The sequence below is a fragment of the Ovis canadensis genome, chromosome 18 (assembly GCF_042477335.2).
Source record: "Ovis canadensis isolate MfBH-ARS-UI-01 breed Bighorn chromosome 18, ARS-UI_OviCan_v2, whole genome shotgun sequence".
Classification (NCBI taxonomy): domain Eukaryota; kingdom Metazoa; phylum Chordata; class Mammalia; order Artiodactyla; family Bovidae; genus Ovis; species Ovis canadensis.
In genome coordinates this window covers 78,612,266-78,632,386 of record NC_091262.1, presented here as the reverse complement: position 1 = coordinate 78,632,386, position 20,121 = coordinate 78,612,266, and the positions used below count along the sequence as shown (strand labels likewise).

General features: G+C 59.0%; 2 protein-coding genes across 8 annotated transcripts in view; one reads left to right on the top strand and one right to left on the bottom strand.

Moving 5' to 3' along the window:
* SLC25A47 (solute carrier family 25 member 47) overlaps positions 1–6,108 on the bottom strand; it is an 18,608-nt gene extending 12,500 nt beyond the window's left edge. The window contains exon 1 of one of the 3 annotated variants that reach the window (XM_069559769.1): positions 6,006–6,108. The gene's annotated coding sequence lies outside the window, so the exon portion shown is untranslated. Of the gene's footprint in view, positions 1–5,188; positions 5,390–6,005 lie in introns of those variants that run through there. The other 2 variants (XM_069559770.1, XM_069559772.1) reach the window with 2 other exon arrangements.
* SLC25A29 (solute carrier family 25 member 29) lies at positions 5,857–20,121 on the top strand. Of its 5 annotated transcripts, none has more exons than XM_069559764.1 (5): positions 6,270–6,608; positions 12,404–12,447; positions 15,366–15,435; positions 17,278–17,361; positions 18,070–20,121. In XM_069559764.1, exons 3-5 carry the CDS (start codon positions 15,406–15,408, stop codon positions 18,802–18,804), a joined length of 849 nt encoding a protein of 282 aa, XP_069415865.1. In that variant the 5' UTR covers positions 6,270–6,608; positions 12,404–12,447; positions 15,366–15,405; the 3' UTR covers positions 18,805–20,121. The 5 variants fall into 5 exon arrangements, with proteins under 5 accessions (XP_069415864.1, XP_069415865.1, XP_069415866.1 ...); XM_069559765.1 differs by having other exon boundaries at positions 6,276–6,608; positions 15,362–15,435; XM_069559763.1 differs by lacking the exon at positions 15,366–15,435 and having other exon boundaries at positions 5,857–6,608.

Below are 20,121 nucleotides of genomic sequence, written 5' to 3'. Positions count from 1 at the left end.
GGGAAGGGGAGCTATTGACCGCTGTCAGTAATTCATTCCCTCATTCCAGCGCACACCTTCCTGTGCAAACCCCACACGGGGATCCAACGAAGATTCCGAGGCTTGCTCAGCCTCCCTGCAGCCCTGGCCTGCCTGGGGAGTACACTCTTTCTCTGGTACTGCCCGAGAAATTATCCCCATGCGGAGAAGCATCTGACACCAAACTCATCGTCTCACAAGTTCTGCGGGTCGGCACTCGGGACCAGCGTAGGCGTGTGGCTCTGGCTCAGGGTCTCTCATGCTGTGGCCATCTGAAGCCACCTGGGGGTGCTGGAGGAAGCCCCCTCCCGAGTGACGCACTCACAGGGCTGTCGGCCGGAGGCCTCAGTTCCCGGCCTCGTGAACCTCCCCACGGGACTACCCGCACATCTGCACAAGAGGCCCAACGTCCCCCGCAGTCAGGGGTCCCAGAGAGAGCAAGGGGAAGGCCATCGGGCCTTCATGCAGCCATGGTGCTCCTGAAGGGGGAGACCCCAATCACAGGCAGAACTGGAGCGCCCGCCGGGGGGTGGGGGGGCATTCCCAGCATGGCCAAGACCCGCAGGCGCGCGGCACCGGGTAAGGCTGAGTAGATTGTCAGGACTGGGGAAGGCGCCTGGAACACCCAGGCTAGAGCATGTGGACCTGGCTCATTGGCGCGGGCACGGCACGTCCAGCGGAAGCAGTGGCCCGGTGGGGCAGAGGCTGGGGAAGGATGGGAGGCTGGGACAAAGTGTCACAGAGCCAACTGGGAAGCAAAGACAGGCACTTCTTTTTTATCTTTTATTTTTTTTGCCACACCGTGCAGCATGAGGAATCTGTTTCCTGACCAGGGATGGAACCTGGCACACTTTAACAGGAAGTGCCTGAGGGCAGGTTCACCAAGGAACAGCCCCTACACACACACCCACTGAAAGGGTTCATCTGGGAGGTGAGCCTGCCCCCGCCACCGACCCCCGCTGGGGGCAAGGCACAGGAACCAAGGGTCAGGCACCCAAGGGGCCCGAAGACGGGGCTGTGGTGGGGGCTCCAGGGGGCAGAGCCCAAAGCAACAGGACGAGAGATCGTGGCGGGGGCAGAGGGGTCCATGCCCCCTGCTGGGCCGCGGATGACTGCCCGAGGCTGGGCCGTCAGGACTGAGGAAGCCACAGGAGGAAGGAGGAACACAGGGCTAGCGAAGGCTCTGGAAGGGGAAGCTCGGGCTTGGATTCCAAGAACCACAGCAGGCTCCTGGGTTCCAGGAGGCCCTTCTCTCAGCCCTTTCTCTGTCCCCTCCAGCGCTCCCCAGGGCACCCGCCTGCCATCCCAACACACATTCCCTGCCCGGGGCAGCACCCCACCCACTCCCGCCCTGCTGCCAAATGCACCCACACAGCCTCACCCTGCCGCCCCAACTCTGGCCCGGGGCAGGGGCACACTGCCCTGGGTGCCAGCTCACGCTGCCCGACAGCCCCAGAGCATCTGCTGGTCCAGGCATCCCCCCACCATGACAGCGGGTACCCCCAGAGGGCACTGCCCCAGGGGCCTGACTCCATGAGGCCCGTGAGCAGCAAGCACACCCCGTGTCCGCGCTTGGCCGAGCCAACCCCAGCTGGGGTCCACCCCTGTGGCCTTCTGGGTCTGGGGCAGCCCGGGCAGATCCCTTTAACTCTATTTTTACACAGAAGCACTTGCGCATCTATTTTTGTCACGCCCCTTCTTGAGTTTCTGGCCATCTCTCCCTCTGGCTGGAGCCTCCCTCGCTTCGGCCTTTCGGCCCACCCCCTCCACGGCCAAGTGCGTGCCGAGCGAGGCCACACCCGCCCTGGGGACTCGGCCCCAGGGACCATGGTGACTGCGTCCAACTGAATGAAGGTGCCAGAAACCCGCACGGCGTGGTGGCCCCTTTGGAGCTGACGAAACTCAACTGAGAGACATGAACTCTGCAAAATCCACCCAACAGGAAAACGCTGAGCATCTCAGACTCGGGAGGGGCCACCAGGACAGGGACTGGCTATCCCCAGGGGTCTCAGGCCCTCCCCGCTTTGAGGCACAGAGCCGACTCACTCACCAGGGAGGCTGAGTCACTCCCAGAGTGGACCATACCTGAGGGACATCGAGACGGAAGACGTTTATCTGCCGGGAGAAAGACCCGTAGGGTGGAGCCAGCTCATCAGCACCTAGTGCTGGGTCCAAGTGGACCCCCTGGCACAAAGCCCCACCCCACCGTGTTCCTTGCAGGGTCTTCCACACAGCCAGGAGGGCTGCAAGTGGAGACGAAAGCAAAACTGAGCCAGAGATCCCTGAACCTGTCCTGGGAGACGGTCTCCATCCCTGAAGAGGCCAGTTTCAAAGTAGGTTTTACCCCCACCTGCTCCCTGAGACTGAGGTGGGGCCTTGAAATCTGCACTTTTAGCTGTCTCCTGGGAGACTCCAATCCCAGAGGTCTGGGGGGACCCGTGGCCACAGGGCAGGACAGTCCAGAGCCCAGGTCCCCTCACCCAGGGCTGCCTGCTCACCCCCTGCTGTGTGCCAGGCCCTGTTTAGCGTTACTTAAAGATGATAAGGTCCCGGCCTGGTGGAGCAAACATTCGAGAGTGAGAGGTTTTAAACATTTAGAGGAACAGGCCAAGTCATTCTAGGAGCTGGGGGAGAACAGGGCATGGGTTGGGGTGGGGGGCTCCGCAGCCAAGCCCCTTTTGAGGAGCTGAGAGTTGAGCAGGTACTTGAGCCCTGGAGAGGACTATACCAGGCTGGGAAGAGGAGCGACCCCCTCCTCAGGGACACAGCCAGGGCAAAGGCCCTGGGGCAGAATGAGCTTGCAATTGTGAGGGTTTGGCCAGGTACCTCGGGCTCTGAGCCTGGGTTTTATTCCAAGTGGGGGGTGTGGGAGGCAGTTAACAGCCCCACCCTCCCCACCGGTCTGTGCCCAGGAGCTTTGGAACCTGTTCCAGTGGCTCCCATCCTAAAACTACACCTGCCCTGGCGCCCAGGCCCGCCCTGCCCACCCTCCAGCTGAGCTCAACTCCCCACAAGGTCTACACAGTGGGTGCCTCAGACCACCCCCTACCCCACTGGCCCTGAGACATCTCGAACTCCAGCCTTGCTCCCCACCCAACCCCGGGGGCCAAATAACCTCCCACCATTGAATTCAGTAGATTCCAGGGTGAGAGACTGCTGTTACTAATTTTCCCACACCCAATCTGTCTTGTGTCAGGAATTACAAACACCCTGCAAAACAAAATCTCTGCCACATGCTCTCAGTGACCTGGCCTGACCCCTGGTGCCCTGTGGCATATTTCCCCTTCTTGCTGTCCCCCTACTGCTCTGGCCTTGGGCCCCTCCCACTTCTTAAAGGCTGGGGTCTGAGCATCCCCTGCAAGGTGGCCTCCCCTGGGAGGGTAGGAGGGTCCTGGGGCCCTGTGGAACGTGAGAAGTTTGAAAAAGCAGACTACTGTAATCTTCTCAGGAAATGAAGCAGAACAGATATGGACCCCAGCGGCTGATGTAATGACGCAGGCCCATTCCCTACAAACTCATTTCCTTGGCTAAGGCATCTTCACTTCTTTTGGGTCTCCCTGCCAGCTCCGTGGGAGGCCCTGGAGACCATGGAGGTGGGTCTGCCCTGTGCCCCCTCCAGGTGCAGAGCACCACCCAAGTGAATGAATGATTCTCAGGCAGCAGGAATAACTTTTTTTAAATGCATGATTGTTTTTTTTAAGTTACTTGGTGGTGTCAGGTCCTAGTTGCAACTCTCGGGATCCTTGAGGCACACGGGCTCTCTAATTGCAGCGTGCCAACTTGCTTGGCCGTGGCATGTGGGATCTTAGTTCCCCCATCAGGGATCGAACCTGTGTCCCCTGGGTCGCAAGGTGGATTTCTAACCAGTGGAACCACCAAGAAGTCCTTGCATGATTCTTTAGGGAGGGACGGCTTTCAGGGTAGTCTGTGGTTTAGTAAGCCAGCAGTACACACATCCCAGTGACCCCAGCCCCTAGCAGTGCCTGCCTTCGCCCCTTCCTCACTGCCTCCCAAATGCTGTTTCCAGCAGACTCTGGGATGCACAGGCACCTGCCCTGGGGTGCTCCCGGTTGAAGGTCAACCCCCAGCACCCACCGTGGGCACACCTGCCCCAGAGCCCACCCCTCTACTGCTCACCACTTGCTGGACCTCTGTCCCCAAAGCCAACAAGCCTCAGCCTGAACACTGGCTCCCCCAGTGCAGCCCCTCTCCAAGTCCTCCCTGCAGGGTGCACAGCTCACCGCCTGCCTGACCTGCAGGATCCAGGATCCATCCCACTGCTACCTCTGCGGATCCCCCACCTGGATGCCTGCAGGGTCTGCTCAAATGCAGCTTTCCCCAAGGAGCTTTCTAAATACTGAGTGCTTATTGCGTACCAGGCTGTTGGGCTGGCCCAAGGACAGGAGTCAGGGCTCACGCAAGCTGCCCTAAGCACAACATTAACTTAAAGGCACTTGCGTTCTCTTTGTCTCCTTATTAATTGGTCCATAAGAATTTTCTGACTTACTGCCCTGTTAAGGTTCTTGACTCTCCTCTCAAACCTCCAAAAACAGATACGGAGGCTGCAGGCATCTGTGCTTTCCCCCTTGAGGCCTCAGCAACCCAGGGATCCCTGTTCCTAGAGGTGAGTCACCCGGATGTAGGTTGTCCAGTTTAATCTCCATGACCTCGAGGCCTCTGGCCAACTCCCACCTGTGTTTTGGGTCTGGGCTTCTCCTAGGGCCCACACGCTTTCCTGGCTCATGAGTCTTGTCAGAGGCTGGTGATATTCAAACCCAGGCCTCCAGACCCCTAGTTCAGGGCCCACCAGCCATCACAAGCACTGGACTAGGAGTCAGCAGACCTGGGTTTGGGTCTCAGATCAGTGGATGTTCTCTTTAGATTCTAAGAATAAAAGGACACCATGCAGGATCATTGGATTTAGAGTGGCCTCTGCTCACCACGATAGTTAATGCACCTGACAGGTATCCCCTAGTAGCAAGTATATATAATCTTTAAAACCTGTCCGTGAGGTATATATCCATGGTAACCTCCTTGTCGATTTCAGAAATAGTAACATGCAAATAAAAGAACTGTGAGATCTGCAACCCGGAAACACCGGACTGTGTGTCCTGATTGCAAGAGCATGAAAGGAAGTTGGGCGAAGGCCTGAAGTTGTCATCTGACTCACGGTGAGGGAGAAAGCGCCCGGCCAAACCGAGTCCCAACCGGACAGTCCGGACTTCACGAGGAGCTGGAGAAGGGCAAGAGGGAGTCTCTGACCCGGACGCTCCCCAGGGAGGGGTCCCTGGACGCGGCCAATCCCAGGGATGGGGGAAAGCGGACGCAGAGCCGAGTTGGATTCTGCTCTTCCTTAATCCACCCCCACCTCCCGCCGCCCAGCTACCTGCGTAAAGCGGAGCCCAGCGCCCTCCCACTTGGCCTTCTCACATTCCCTCCCTTCCGCCAGGCGGACCAGGCCCCGAGGCCTTCCAGAGCCGCGGCTTCGTGACCGCCCCCTCTGGCCACACCGCGCCCGATCTGGCCTCTCGCCCCGCGGTTCCAGGACGAGTCCAGGAACCTCCCCTCCGCACAGCTTTCCACGGCTCCCGCAAGTCTGCGCCCCGAGGTCCTGGCCACGCCCTTCGCGCCTTTGGCCAGGAGGCCGGGAGCCCCAGGCCCACCGGTCGGAGGGCGCACAGACAGGGGGCGTGGGGGTGAAGACTCCCCCGAAGGGGCGTTCCACCGTTCGAGGAGTGTTACAATTAGTGTTCCAGCCTGCAGGCCTTGGAGGGTCCCGGCGCTCCACCTCCGTTAACCGCGGCGCGTCCCCATTATGCAAGCAAGGACCCTGAGCTTGGGCGGTGGAGTTGGGATCTGAACCCAGGCCCCAAGGATCCCAGGCTTCCGGTCCAGAGCGAGGGCACGCCACCCGCCGCCCCGCTGATCCACGTCACGCACGCCGGGAAGTTCCCAGGCCGCGCCGGCCCGGAGCTCCCCGCACGCACCGGTCCCACCGTCCCGCCGCGGCGGCACACGCCCGGCTTCCTCTCCGCCCGGGGCGGCGCGGGCGGGCGCACGAAGCGCATTCTTTGTCTGCAGCGCCTCCGCGCCTCCCCCCGCCGCCGGCCGGCTACGTGGCCCCGCCCCACCCCGCCCGCACCCTAGGTCCGCCCAGGTTCGCCCGGCCAATGAAGCGCCGCGGCGGCGCGCGGAGCCCGGGGCGTTGTCCGCTCCTCGCTCGCCCATTGGCTGAGCTCTGCGCCCCGCCCGAGCCCAGGCCGGCCGGCCCGAGGGGCGGGACGCGCGCCCCGAGGTGAGGGACCACGGGCGGCGCACGGATCGCAAAGGCCGGCGAGCCGGCCAACGAGGGACAAGCGCCCGGCAAGGAGTCGCGCGCTGAGCCGCCGCCGCCGCTGCCGCCAGACCCCAGCCTGCGCGGGGCTCCGTGCCAGAAGGCAGCGGACAGGCCAAGTCCCAGCCCAGCAAAGCAGGGAGGGCCCCCGACGGCGACCAGCCCGGCGAGGGGCCAGCGAAGGGGGACCCGGAGGAAGGCGGCTTCACCGGAGACCCGGCAATGGCGCTCGACTTTCTGGCTGGATGCGCTGGGGGTAAGGAATTGGGCGGGTCTTGCCCGGGCGCGCGCGGGGGCCGGGGACGCCCGGTGCCCGGGGACGAGGCGTCCGGCCTGGGAGGCCGGCTCACCTGCGACCTCTCGGCCCCGTGGCTTGCCCTGTGGCTGAGATTTCCTCCTCTGTAAGATGGGTTAGCTGTGCTCCTGTTTCACGGGATTCTTGTGGGCGTGAATTGACATCAGGCCCGGAGGGCCCCTAGGGCGCTGTCCACCAAGGCAACTGTCTTTTAAGTCTTTCGCAGCACGTTCGGACGAGCAATCTGGGGCTCGGGGATATTACCGTGGCTGCCAGGGGACCGCCAGAAGGATGCCCCACCACCCTCCTCGCCGAGGCCAGCGGACGGCGAGGCTCCGAGCCCATCTCCCTCACGCCGTTCCCCAGCCTGCGCCGACCCGGAGCAGGGTCCCCTCCCCGGGGCCAAGAAGTTTGAAACTGGCTCCACCCCGTCTCCCGCATCCTTGTGGGTGGGGTGGGGCCGGGAGCCACCGGACGACCCCCTAGTGAGATGGCCTAAAAGGCGTGGGCCTGACCCCAAGCGCCTAGTCACGCCTTGGCGCCCCGCCCCCTTCCTGCGTGGTTTTTCTGGGGAACAGACTGAGGCGGGGTGGGGGCGGGGAGCCGTGAAAGTGAAAGTCGCTCAGTCGTGTCCGACTCTTGGCAACCCCATGACCTATACAGTCCATGGGATTCTCCAGACCGGAACACTGGAGTGGGTAGCCTTTCCCTTCTCCAGGGGATCTTCCCAACCCAGGGATCGAACCCAGGTCTCCCACATTGCAGGCGGATTGTTTACCAGCAGAGCCACCAGGAAAGCCCCTGGGAGCGGGCAGAGTAGGCCCGAATCGTCGCAGGATCTAGGTCTTGGGCTCACGCGTGCATGTGCCCGATGTGGGGCACCTTCCCTGAGGCCGGGCTGCCCTGCAGCGCTGAGGCCCTGTGTCCCCCGCTGCCGACCTTGAGTCCGCGTTCAGTCTGGGCTGGCTGTGGCCTGCCTGTGGGCATCGGGCACTGGCACTTCCCTCTTTGGCCTTTAGTGTCTCTGTTTTTTCTTGGAGAGTTAATTTATTCAACAGGTATTCACTGGGAGCCAGGTTTAGCTGTCAGGGACTCAGCAAGCTGACAGAAGGACTGGCTGAGTATCCCCAGGCCCTGCCCAGGCTGACACTGGGCGCTTGTCTCCTCCAGCAGGTCACCTACCCCTCGGTGACTCTAATAAAGCTCTCAGCTATCTGCCTGCCAGCGGCTCCCTGGAGGAAGAGGAGTGTGGAGAGCAGCCTTAGGCACATAAACCCCTGTGGTGCTAGCTTCCTGAGAGGAGGAGGCTGATGCAGAAGGAGTGTGCTGGGAAGTGACCCAGACGGTTACCCAATCAGGCCTCCAGGCCCCAGAGCTTTCCTCACGTTTCTTCCAAGCCCACGTGCCAGAGGAGACAGGAGGGGCCGACCTCCGTGGACCAAGCTGTCAGTTTCGCCCTGTCCATTCCCCTCTCTGCTATTCCCTCCCCCCACCTCCAGGGACCTCCCCTTGTGTCCTGCCACCAGGCTGAGGGCTCCTCTGGGGTCGGGGGGGTGGGCAGACCCTTCTCTTCCCCACCCCCAGTGGGTGCTCAGTCCCAGGGCCAAGGCCCCTTCTCAGCTTCTTGAGGAGTGTGGGTTCTTACCCCAGAAAAGCAGGATCCCTTCTGTATTCACACAGGTGTACTGGGAGCCGCGGGGTTTGGGGCGGGAACACTCTTGGTAAAGTCAGACCCATCCCTCCAGACACACACGGTCAAGTCACCCTGGGCTGTTGCTCACCAGGGCCCCTGCCCATCCTCACCACGCCCACCTGGGAGAGATCCTAGCCGGGTCCTGGGTTGGGGAGCAGAGGGTACTCCACGGCCGCCAGACCTGTGGTTCTACCTGGGTCCAGGTGGACGCCTGGGGCTAGAGGTGTCTGTGCTTCCCCGTGGTGTGCACGGAGATGGGCGAGGGTAGAAGGGACCCTCTCTCCTGGTGTTACTTGACCCAGGAGAAACCTAGGCCCTGAAAAGTGCAAGGGGGCCGTCAGGCTTGTCCCTTCCCCCAGCCTCAAGGCGCTAGGGACAGTGACCTGACTGTGTCCCAGGCTAAGCTTTCAGAGCACAGGGGCCGTCCAGGAACCACGTCCGGGTGGCACCCCGAGCCTGGGCCCCAGAGGTTGCCTGGTTTCCTTGGGGTTGAGCTCCTCACCGGCTGGAAGCTCGGGGCAGGTGCAGGCTGTTTCTGCCCCTGGGAGTGGCTCTTAATTCAGCTTCCCGGGAGGAAGGAGGATAGATCCCTTCTGATTGGCTGCGTGTGAACCACGTGTCCAACCTCGCCCTCTGGGAGGCACGGTGGGGTCTTGATTGACAGCAGCCCTGAGGCCTTGCAGGGGACTAGGTTAGAAGGGTCCCAGTACCCACTTCCACTCCCCCAAGAACTAGAATTTCAAATTCAGAAAATTTAAAACGTGAAATGAAAACGGGGGTGGGTCTCAAACGATCAAAACAAAGTGTGTCTTGAAGACCAGAAACACAAAGGTGGGAGAGCTGAGGGAAAAAAAAAAGACAGGCTTGCGGTATCTTTTCACCCACCTGCGAAAGTCAGGGGTTCCAGAAGGAGGAAGAGGTCTGGAGGCGATGAGTATGATGAATAAATAATAGTGGAAATTTTCTCTGATCAGGAGTCTGCTGAGTGAAAGGGCTGAGGGCATACCAGGTAGAGTTCTTTAAAGAAAAAAAGACACACACTTGGTATCTCCTGGTGATATTCCCCAAATCTACAGATTAAAATCTCAGCAGCTCTCTGATAGAATAAATTATTGACAAAGGTGAACAGACAGGCTGCCTGGGGATTTCTCATCTGGGGTGCTGGAAACCACAAGATTCATGGCCGTGTCCAGAGGTAATGACCTGGGCTCTGTCCTCGCAAGAGCTCAGGACTGTCTTCCCTGATGGCATTAAAGAAACAGGTTTTGCAGATGAGCGGGAGTTCAGATGTGTTACATCTGAGGGTCGTAATCAAGAGAGGCTCCAGCGATGAGTGTAGAGACCCCAAGATGGAATAGCCCTGTTAGGTTTTGGAGGTGAAGGTCAGTGGAAGATGGACAGGGTGGGAATGTGCTTGGGGGTAAGGTGGGGCAGTAGGGGGCAGGGCTCCTACTCTCACCTTGTGGTGGGGCGCTGATAGTTCTTAACCCTGTTTCTACATGTGGGTTCCCTGATAGCTCAGTCGGTAAAGAATCTGCCTGCAATACAGGAGACCCTGGTTCAATTCCTGGTTTGGGAAGATCCCCTGGAGACGGGAAAGGCTACCCACTCTAGTATTCCAGCCTGGAAAATTCCATGAACTGTATAGTCCATGCCGTCACAGAGAGTTGGACACGATTGAGCAACTTTCGCTTTCACATGTAGGTTATGAGTGTTCCAAAGGAGAGGTAACTCTTAAACTTACAAGTGAACAAGCAGAAAGGAGATAAATAGTAGTTTGCCTAAACCCACAAAAATGTGCAGAGCAAAGGGGTCGTACCCATAAAATAAGACAGAACGGTGTCAGGTCTCTTGTCTTCTCAAAACCTCAAGCTGCTTCAGACCAGAGTAGAAACCAAAACCCAGCTCTAGTTTGTTTACGGAACGTCTAAAAGTGGTAAGACGGAGTCGAAAATTAGGAACGTCACCAAACTATACCGGATACTCGTGGCCAAAAGTAAAGCAGGATTGGCAAAGCTGGTATCAAATAAGGTGGACTTTAAGGTCTGAGGGCTTCCCTTGTGGCTCAGTTGGTAAAGACTCCGCCACAATGTGGGAGACCTGGGTTTGATCCCTGGGTTGGGAAGATCCCCTGGAGAAGGGAAAGACTACCCACTCTAGTATTCTGGCCTGGACAGTTCCATGGACTGTATAGTCCACGAGGTCATAAAGAGTCGGACATGATTGAGTGACTTTCACTTTTAAGGTCTGAAGCATTAAACAAGGTGAAGACGACATTTTATAAGGATTGAAAATACAATATGTGAAGGGGCATAATAACTCCTATTTACTTGTGGACATCCACTAACGGGGTAGCCAGCTCTGATGGGGAGCAGGAGATGAGCGGTTAAGAAGGAGGGCTCCAGGCCCAGAAAGTTTGGGTCCAGATCTCAGCTCCACCACTTACTGTGTGGGGTGGACATATATCACTTTTCTGTGCCTCAGTTTCCTCATCTGTAAAATGGGCTAATGGTCCTTTATATACATAAGAGGGAGAGTTGGTACACATACAAAGCTAAGAATAGTAACCAGCAGGTAGAAACATGACTGACTCAATGAATATTAGCCTGTTGAATTGCTATATTATACATTGAAATATAGCAATAAACACAGTAATGAATCACCAATGCAATGGACATTAACTCAGGCAAACTTCGGGAGATGGTGAGGGACAGGGAAGCCTGGCATGCTGCAGTCCATGGGGTCACAAAGAGTCAGACACGACTGGGCGACTGAACAACAACTTAGCAATAAAAGCAGCGCTGGCAGACGTGCACATGAGCAGTTCCAGGGAGGACAGCGTGGGAGTCAGTGGGGCAGTTCCCTGACCTCTCAGCCTCACTGTCCTTCCGTGAAGTGGTCTAACAAGACTGTGATTCACAGGGATGTTTGTAGCCCACACAGCACACAGGACTCTGACAGGTGCTCGTAAGCCATTCGGGGTGGCGGAGGGGGGAGCTTGTCCGTTTTTGGGAGGGCGAATCTTTACAGGTCCTAGACTGATACATAAGCAAGCAAACAGAGTCATGGGCTGCCACCCTGGGCACAACGTGGCTCCCGTGCAGGGCAGGGGACTGGTCAGCCAGCAGCTGCGATGCCTCATGTCCGGGTCAGCACTGTGGGACCGGGGGCAGCCCTGGGGAAGTTTAACTCTCAGTCCTGTACAAGTGCGGAGAGTAAGGCTCAGACGCTGTCTTTTGTGAGCTCAGCCAGCTGGTAAATGGCAGAGGGAAGATCCAAAGCTGGGTAAGGGGCTGACCCCAAGTCCAGAACCCCTGGAGCGCCCGACCACGCCAGGCATTTGGAGTGAAGGGAAAATTGAGAAATGGCATCGACAGCCTCCCAGGGGGCACCTTCTCTCTTTTTTTTAACTTTTTATTTTATGTTGGAGTATAGCTGATTAACAGTGTTGTGAGAGTATCACATGGACAGTGAAGGGACTCAGCCATACATATCCAGGTACCCATTCTCCCCCAAACCCCGCTCCCATCCACGCTGCCCTATAACATTGAGCAAAGGTCCCTGTGCTCCACGGGCAGTCCTTGTTGGTTATCCATTTAAATACAGCAGTGTGTGTACACATCCACCCCAAACTCCCTAACCATCCCTTCCGCTCACCCTTTCCTCCAGCAACCCTAAGTGCATTCTCTAAGTCTGTGAGTCTGTTTTGTAAGGAAGTTTATTTGTATCGTTTCCTTTGAGATTCCACACATAGGGGAAGTCATACAGTATTTTTCCTTCTCTGTCGGACTTACTTCACTCAGTATGACCCTCTCTAGGTCCACCATGTTGCTGCTGCACCAAGGGGCACCTTCTGTTCCCGGCAGTGGGCAGCCAGATGGAGAGAGTCACCAGCTTTGAGTCTGACAGATCCTGTCTTGGCCTTGGGATGGCCACCCTCTCTTCACCCCACCCCAAGGATCAAGGGGCTCCCGGGATGTGGCAGGCACATCCTTGCTGGACCCATGCCCCACCTGGCGGTCTCTGGGGCGTCTGGGTCACAGGCTGTCCTTTCTCCCCCCAGGTGTGGCAGGCGTGCTGGTGGGACACCCGTTTGACACCGTCAAGGTGAGTCTCATCGCCATTTTATCCTCAGGCCGTGGTGGAGGTGCAGACATTGGAGGGAAGCTTGCAGGGTTGGGGTGGCGGCATACCCCTTTCTGGTGACCATCTCAGGAGCCCTTCAAGGTCCTCCCACAGGTCAGAAGGTAGAATCAGGCTTCTCCCTGATGCCCAGGTGAGCAGCGGCCTGTCCAGCCGGCCGGCCCGGCCTTTCCTCCAGGTCTGTTCCTCCATCTCCCAGCTGGGACTGAACTTGGAGGTCCATCCTGACGCTTGATGGAGGGACCGCCCAGAACGGGGGCATCCACCCTGTCCTCACCCAGAACGCTTCCAGACTGCTTCCTGCAGGCAAGGATTGAGAGAGAATTACAGAGAAATCACACATCAGCCTTTCCCGTGACTGTGATCCCCCCAGAGTGGTGGGCCTCATGGCTGACATGTTGCCCAGGCATTTCCTGGGAGGCTGCAGAGTGCAGCTCCAGGGAGGCGCCCCGCTCCCCGCTCCGCGAGCCCATTCCTCCGCACAGTGTCGGTCCCGGGTTCCCTGATGTCTCAGTGGAAACCAAGAGAGTCCGCATTCCCAGTTAGAAACTCCCAAATAAGATCTGCCCTCTGTTGTTGGGGGTTTTATCCTTAAAACTAGCCAAGTCGTGCCCCTTCCTTGCGGGCTTCCCTAGAGCCCGGTGAACTGCAAGCAGTGGGCCCTCGGCCAGACCCTGTAGCCCGCTAAACCCTGAACTTGGCTCCTCTTCCTTCAGGGGCGAAGGTGGAGCAAAGACAAGGATGTCACCTGTAGGCAGGTTTGAGAGACCGCCGTCTCCTCCTTTTTCAGGAACCCAGGTGTCCCTGGGCCGAGAACAGGTCCTGTGAAGTAGGGCTGCGTTTCCTCCAGCACAGGGGTGAGGGCCCTGCCCTGAGCACTGTGCCCTGACCTTAGAAAGTTCTGTCCCGGGCACTCCTTGGTTGCCCAGTGGTTAGGACTCTGCGCTTTCACTGCTGTGGGCCGGGGCCCCATCCCTGACTGGGGAACTGAGATCCCCCAAGCCACTCCAAAAGCAAACAAAAAGAGGTCTCTCTCTGGGCCGTGCGCAGCTAGCTCCAGGCTCCCTGGCAGCCCACCTGCCGGTCACTTTACCCCCTGACCTGCACAGTCAGGGACTGGCGAGATTTCCCGAGGCCTTTGGGCCCGGCACTCAGCAGTATGGTTTGTGCTGGATTGAATTGTTAGTTCCGAAGGGCATGGGATTCCTTCTATCCCAGAAGGCAAGGCCAGACTTTCTTGCCACGCAGTGGCCCCTGAGTCCCTCCAGGGCTGGGGGAGCCTGTCCCCACGGTGCCGTGGTCCTGTGCTGTGCGTGCCTCTCAAAGCTGCATCTAGCCCAGAAGTGTCTCTGATTCACTTCCTCTGCCCAGCTCTGCAGAGGCCTCTCTGAGCCTGGACTCGGCCAGGGCTTCTTGGGGCGCCGCCCCTCCTGTCCCGCCCCAGGTCAGTCCCTCCAGGCTGGGGACCACTTTGTTCTGGTGCCTCCAGCTCCCTCTGAGCTCCTGAGCCATGGCCAGCGCCCCAGGAGTAGCCTGAGCTCAGGAACCTCTCCACTGCTGGATTCCTGCCCTGCCCCACCTTACCTGGACCCTGGAGGTGGTCTTTGAGGAAATCCATTTGTAATTTTTTGTTTTTGCCACTGCGGCCCACCAGCCTCACCTCTGCGCAAACCTATCTTTAAAAAGCCCAGCCTTTTATTCTGAAGGGGGAAAAAAAACCACCCCTAGCAAGTCCCCACTGTCACTCAAGCTCCCTTGTGACCCTTCTTGTCCACAGCCCCCCATGCACTCAGACACTGTGACCTTGTTCTGATTGGAGGTAGAGATGCTCAGCTCATTTTCTTTTTCCTGGCTGTTCTGCATTATAAAAGTTAAGCATTCTTGGGACTTCCCCGGTGGTACAGAGGCTAAGCGTCTAACGCAAGGGGCCTGGGTTTGATCCCTGGTCAGGGAACTAGATCCCACATGCCACAACTAAGACCTGGCACAGCCAAATAAATAAATATTGAAAAATAATAATAAGCATTCTCAGTCAAAGAAAACTGGAAAACGCTGTTTTTTTTTTTTAATGTGTTTTAATTAAAACACATACATACACACTTTTTTTGGTTGGCTTTCTATTACGAAAGTAATGTAGAGTATAAAAGAATGTTCACCATAACAGACACACATAAACAAACAAAACAAAAACAAAACCAGTCCTTTATGTAACCTTCCCCCCGACCCTTGTTAATGATTTCTACCAGAAAACAGACATGCGCACAGGCCCATGTATATTCCTGGTTTTTGGCAAAAGTGGGATTTACCTGCCAGTCTTGCAAGTGGTCCTGCCGCTGAAGCACACGCCTGGGAGGAGAAACGAGGCGCCCCCCCCACGGGAACCCCCTTCCTCTCCTAACACCTCCGGCCTCACCTCTTCCAGGCGGCCAGCACCCTAACTCTCATCCACGGTCCAGTTTTCCCTCCTTATAAACCTCGTGAACTTGGACCTGGGCTTCCGAACGCGTGAGGGGACACCCACGTTGCAGCTCCATCCACACCATCTCGTGACTGCGACCTTGGCAGTGTGTCCCCCCAGGTCCTTGGAACTGAAATTTGAGTCCAAAGCATGGCACACCTCCGTGGCGCCCAGAACCGCAGCCACTGCCCTCGGACACAGCGCCTCCACATGCGTTTCTCTGGGCAGGTCGTCTTCTGGCCCGTGGACGACACTGGACGTGGCGGTCCCTAGGGGCGCGGCGTCTGAGCCCTCTCTCACCAGGGAGCAGCCGCCCCGGGCGGGGGCGGGGGCGGGGCGGCCGGGGGCTGGCCTCGGGGGTCCCGGGCCTGGATGTGATGTTGAAATTTTGTGTTGCTTTAACTGCCTTTACTTTCTGAGCTAGGGGCTGTCTCCGTCCATAGCAAAATGTAACTTTGTTGTAGATGAGCGTAAGCCTCATCCCGGAGAGCCTAGTAAGTACAGACCAGGTGAACCCAACACTTCTCTTCTCTGTCCAAACCAGGCCCCTGGCCTGGCCCCGCCCCACCATCCCACCCACCAGACTGCCCCCCGAGACTGGCCCGGGCAGGGAGGGTATGAAATGAACCTGGGTCCAAGCACAGGTCCCGGGGTGGGGGCCTGGGGGCTGGTTGAGAAAAAGTAGCCCCGTCTCGATCAGGGGTTCTTTATGTGGGATCTCCCAGCTCTGGTGGGGGGAAGCTAGGAGCCTCCTGGGGTTGGTGTGTAAATGACCAACTTTTCCAGGGGTGGGTCCGTCAATCCTCCAATGAGATCCTGCTATCCCCAAGTGTTAAAAACCTCAACTCTAGATTCTCTAAGACTCGGGCCACATTTTACCCCAGAATCCCAGATGGCGGGTGCCCATCCCAGCCCCCAGGGGTCAGACACAAAGGGGAGATCCCCTGCAGCCTCTTGTGGGACCCGAGTTGGCCCGAGCCTAGGCGTGAAAACAAGTCCAGCCTGATAAGATGTCACTGGGGTGTCTGAAAGTCTGACCCACAGAGGGCAGGGCCCAGCTCCATTTCACATCATCTCTGCTGACACGGCCTCCTTGATGCCGGTGTCAGGGGCCACAGGAGGAAAAGTCAGTCCTCCAGAGACCCCCGGATGTCGAAGGGGAAGTGGGAAACCTCCCATCACAGAAGCAAGCCGAGGCAGAGCTCATGGTGTTATGATGCCCTCGGTGTTCTTGAGTGGCTCTGCTTTTCTCCTCCGAGCTGGCAGCCAGGGTGGGGAGGGGTGCTGGGGTGGGCAGCAGCCTCTCAGAGTGGTGGCCGCCAGCGTTGAGGTCCCCGTGTCGACGTGAGGTTTCTTTTTTGCTTACATTTTTTTTTTCTGTAAGTGCATTAGCCAGCACCCTCAACCCCACCCTGGCCCCGACCAACACAGCCACTCATGTCCCTGGAGAGGACAGCCTTGACCGAGTTGCAGAATCTCTCTGAGCCTCAGCCTTCCCATCTTTGAAACAGGAGTGACCCCAACCCCACTTTGGCCAGTGATCACAACAGAGCCCCTCTCCACTGCCCTGCACAGAGGGGCGCTCACACCCCATCATGTCTGAGTCAGAGCTGAGCCCAGGGCTGAACCTAGCTCACCCACCTCCCCCAGACACAGGAAGATGGTCCCGCTCTGACCCTGGGGTATGATTATCAAGGACTGAGATAAGCTCTCTGTGGACAAAGAGTGCTTTCACAGTGAGGTTCTGGGCTGCTGGAGTCCGAGGGCCCCCGAGCTGCTGACGTGGTCCCAAGGAGGCGGCCAGCGGCTCTCCAGTCACTGCTTTGCTAACTCATGACCACTGCCCTCCCCAGGGGCCACCGGCAGAAACCAAGGGGAAGGCCCACAAGGCCCAAGGCTCCTCACTGATAGCACCCAGTGGGCATTCCCAGCCCCGACGCGGAGAGTGTGGTGAGGTGTTAAGCCTGGACACCCCGTGGGCATCAGCCAGGACTTGCTTCCGGGACAGTGGGAGGTCTCGGGAGATGCCTTAGGCCCCACTGTCAGTACCTCGTGCGGAGATAGTGAACAGGGGTCTTAAGGACCCCCACCCCTCTGCAGCTGGCTGTCTCCGTGACTATTTGTCCACGGACAGCCCTCCCTAAAAACAGCACAGACACCCAGCCTCCCTCCCTGGGATTCCAAAAGCCACAGAAAGCCCCCTGGCTCCCTGCCTCATGGGTCCAGCCTCAGCCCCCCTGGCGAGAGTCTCCCCGGGGGTTCTGCGTGCCGGCAGCAGAGAGCTGGGCACTCTGACTCCACGCGGCCATCTTACTTACACTGGGCCCTCCTTCCAGGTGCGGCTTCAGGTCCAGAGTGTGGATAAGCCCCAGTACCGAGGGACCTTGCACTGCTTCCAGGCCATCATCAAGCAGGAGAGCGTGAGTGCCTGGGGCCCGTGGAGGTGGGATGGGGAGCCGGCCTCAGCATTGCCTCTTCCTTGCTGTGGGCCTGGACCACAGGGGGCTTCCCTGACAGCTCAGTTGGTAAAGAATCCGCCTGCAATGCTGGAAACCCCAGTTCGATCCCTGGGTCAGGAAGATCCGCTGGAGAAGGGAAAGGCTACCCACTCCAGGATTCTTGGGCTTCCCTGGTGACTCAGCTGGTAAAGAATCCACCTGCAATGCGGGAGACCTGGGTTTGACCCCTGGGTTGGGAAGATCCCCTGGAAAAGGGAACAGCTACCCACTCCAGTATTCCAGCCTGGAGAATTCCATGGACTGCAGTCCATGGGGTGGAAAAGAGTGGGACACGCCTGAGCCACTTTCACTTTCTTTCACTGGACCACAGGAGGTGGAGCAGGGCACACCGGCTCTGCGATGCTGTGCTCCCTGGAGCACAGAGCCGGGAGAAGCGGCGGTGGGCAACTCCGGGGCACATCCAGACTTTGGAAACAGGAGGGCGGGAGTGCCCGGGCCTCTCAGATTGAGAACCTGGGTTCTGATCAAATTCTGCTTGGTTCTCATGAGCAGCTGAGGTGGGCCCGGGCAGCCACCACCTGCATGGAGGGTCCCCCGGGGAGGTGGGCTTGGGCAGCTCTATAGACTCCAAGCGGGAGCGCACCTGACGCCTCTCTGTGTGCCCCGCAGGTGCTGGGCCTGTACCGAGGCCTGGGGTCGCCGCTCCTGGGGCTGACCTTCATCAACGCGCTGGTGTTCGGCATGCAGGGCAACACCCTGCGGGCGCTGGGCCGGGACTCGCCGCTGAACCAGTTCCTGGCGGGCGCGGCGGCCGGGGCCATCCAGTGCGTCATCTGCTGCCCCATGGAGCTGGCCAAGACGCGGCTACAGCTGCAGGAGGCGGGCCCGGCACGCACCTACCGCGGGCCCCTGGACTGCCTGGCGCAGATCTACCGGCAGGAGGGCCTGCGCGGCGTCAACCGGGGCATGGCGTCCACGCTGCTGCGCGAGACCCCCAGCTTCGGCGTCTACTTCCTCACCTACGACGTGCTGACACGCGCACTGGGCTGTGAGCCGGGCGACCGCCTGCTGGTGCCCAAGCTGCTGCTGGCGGGTGGCACGTCAGGCATCGCGTCCTGGCTCTCCACCTACCCCGTGGATGTGATCAAGTCGCGGCTGCAGGCCGACGGGCTGCAGGGCGCGCCGCGCTACCGGGGCATCGTCGACTGCGTGCAGCAGAGCTACCGCGACGAGGGCTGGCGCGTGTTCACGCGGGGGCTGGCCTCCACGCTGCTGCGCGCCTTCCCCGTCAACGCGGCCACCTTCGCCACCGTCACCGTGGTGCTCAGCTACGCACGCGGCGAGGAGGCCCGGCTCGAGGGCGATGCTGGGTCCGCCACCCTGGCCCAGCCCTCCAGCCTGTGATGCCCCCCTTCCCACCTCCCCCGGGGCGGTTTTTCCAAAACGCAGCCCAGGCTCTTCCAGAACTGTAAATGGGTCCCCTGCCGACCGCCCTGCCCCAGACACCCAAGACCCCATGGACTGTGGGCTCAGTCAGACCTGGGTTGAATTTCACTCCTCAGCTGGGTGGGCCTTGGCTACAGTATTTGACCTCCTTGGTTTTTCTCCACTGCAAAATGGGGACCCTGTTCCCCGTGTTGTACCGTCGGGAAGCTCAGAGATGCTACCTGTGGGGCACCCAGCCTGGCACTGTTACTGGCTTCTGGAGTCTTCCAGAAGCCCAGCCAACACTCCAACCCTTCCCTGGGATCCTGCCCACACCTGGGGGGGCGGGGCGAAGCGGGGGGCGGTCTCTGAAGACCCACCAATGGGCTTGCCAGGGACTCTAACTCCGAACTCCTCCACCTGGCAGAGCTCCAGGGATACTTCTAGGCCACTGTCCGGTCTGCGTTAGGGACAGAGGGGCAACTCGGGGGCCTTCTGGGGTCCCAGAACCGAACCCTCTGCCAGCACACCCCAGCTTCTCCGAGCTGCAAGACTGGTAATACCGCTACTCCTGCCACTCCCACTGGAGGATAACCTGGGGACTACTAAAAAGCCATGGAACCTTCTGGAAGTTCCACATTAGCTTAGGAGCTGGGGTGGGGGAGCAGGCACAGGTCAGTGGAAGGGGAGATCTCCACAGTTAAACAGAGCCATGGCAAGGGGGAGTCTTTCCACTCTCTGGGCCTCAGGCTGCCCATCTGTGACGTCATGACGCAGCTGAGGTCTGCGGCTGAGGCCCACTGCCAACAGTCAGGGTTCCCCGAGGTTTGCAGCGGGGTCGGCAGGGAGAACCTGTGGGATCCCTGAGCCCTGGGAGATGGTGTCTTTCCCAGGCAGTCAGTCTCAGTGCTGTGTTCCTGTGAGTCCAGGCAGGGCCTGTAAGTGGGCACAAGTCTGACCAGTTTGGGCCCCTCCAGGCCAAAGGACATCTGCACCCACATGACCGGGGCTGTCACTAGAAGCCAGCCGATGGTGTGAGCTCTGGCAGCCTGGGTACAGCTGGCACATCTCGGCCGTGAGACCAGACAGGGAAGCGAATACTTTTGCACAAGCTGGAGGTGACTGTGGCCTCCACAGTGACTGGAGGTGACTGGCCCTACTCCCGGGAGGTGGGCTGTGCTCAAGGAAGCCAGGATGACCCTCCCCTCAATCCCTCCACCCCCTACCCCCACCCCCACGTGGCATCATGGTTGTACAGAAACCTCTGAGGGAATAAAGTGCTCTTTGTTTTTTTAA

Coding starts and splice junctions, on each gene's coding strand:
- SLC25A29 (XM_069559762.1), top strand. CDS start 17,158: ATGGGTCCAGCCTCAGCCCCCCTGGCGAGAGTCTCCCCGGGGGTTCTG. Junction 17,362..18,069: donor CCATCATCAAGCAGGAGAGC/GTGAGTGCCTGG, acceptor TGTGCCCCGCAG/GTGCTGGGCCTGTACCGAGG.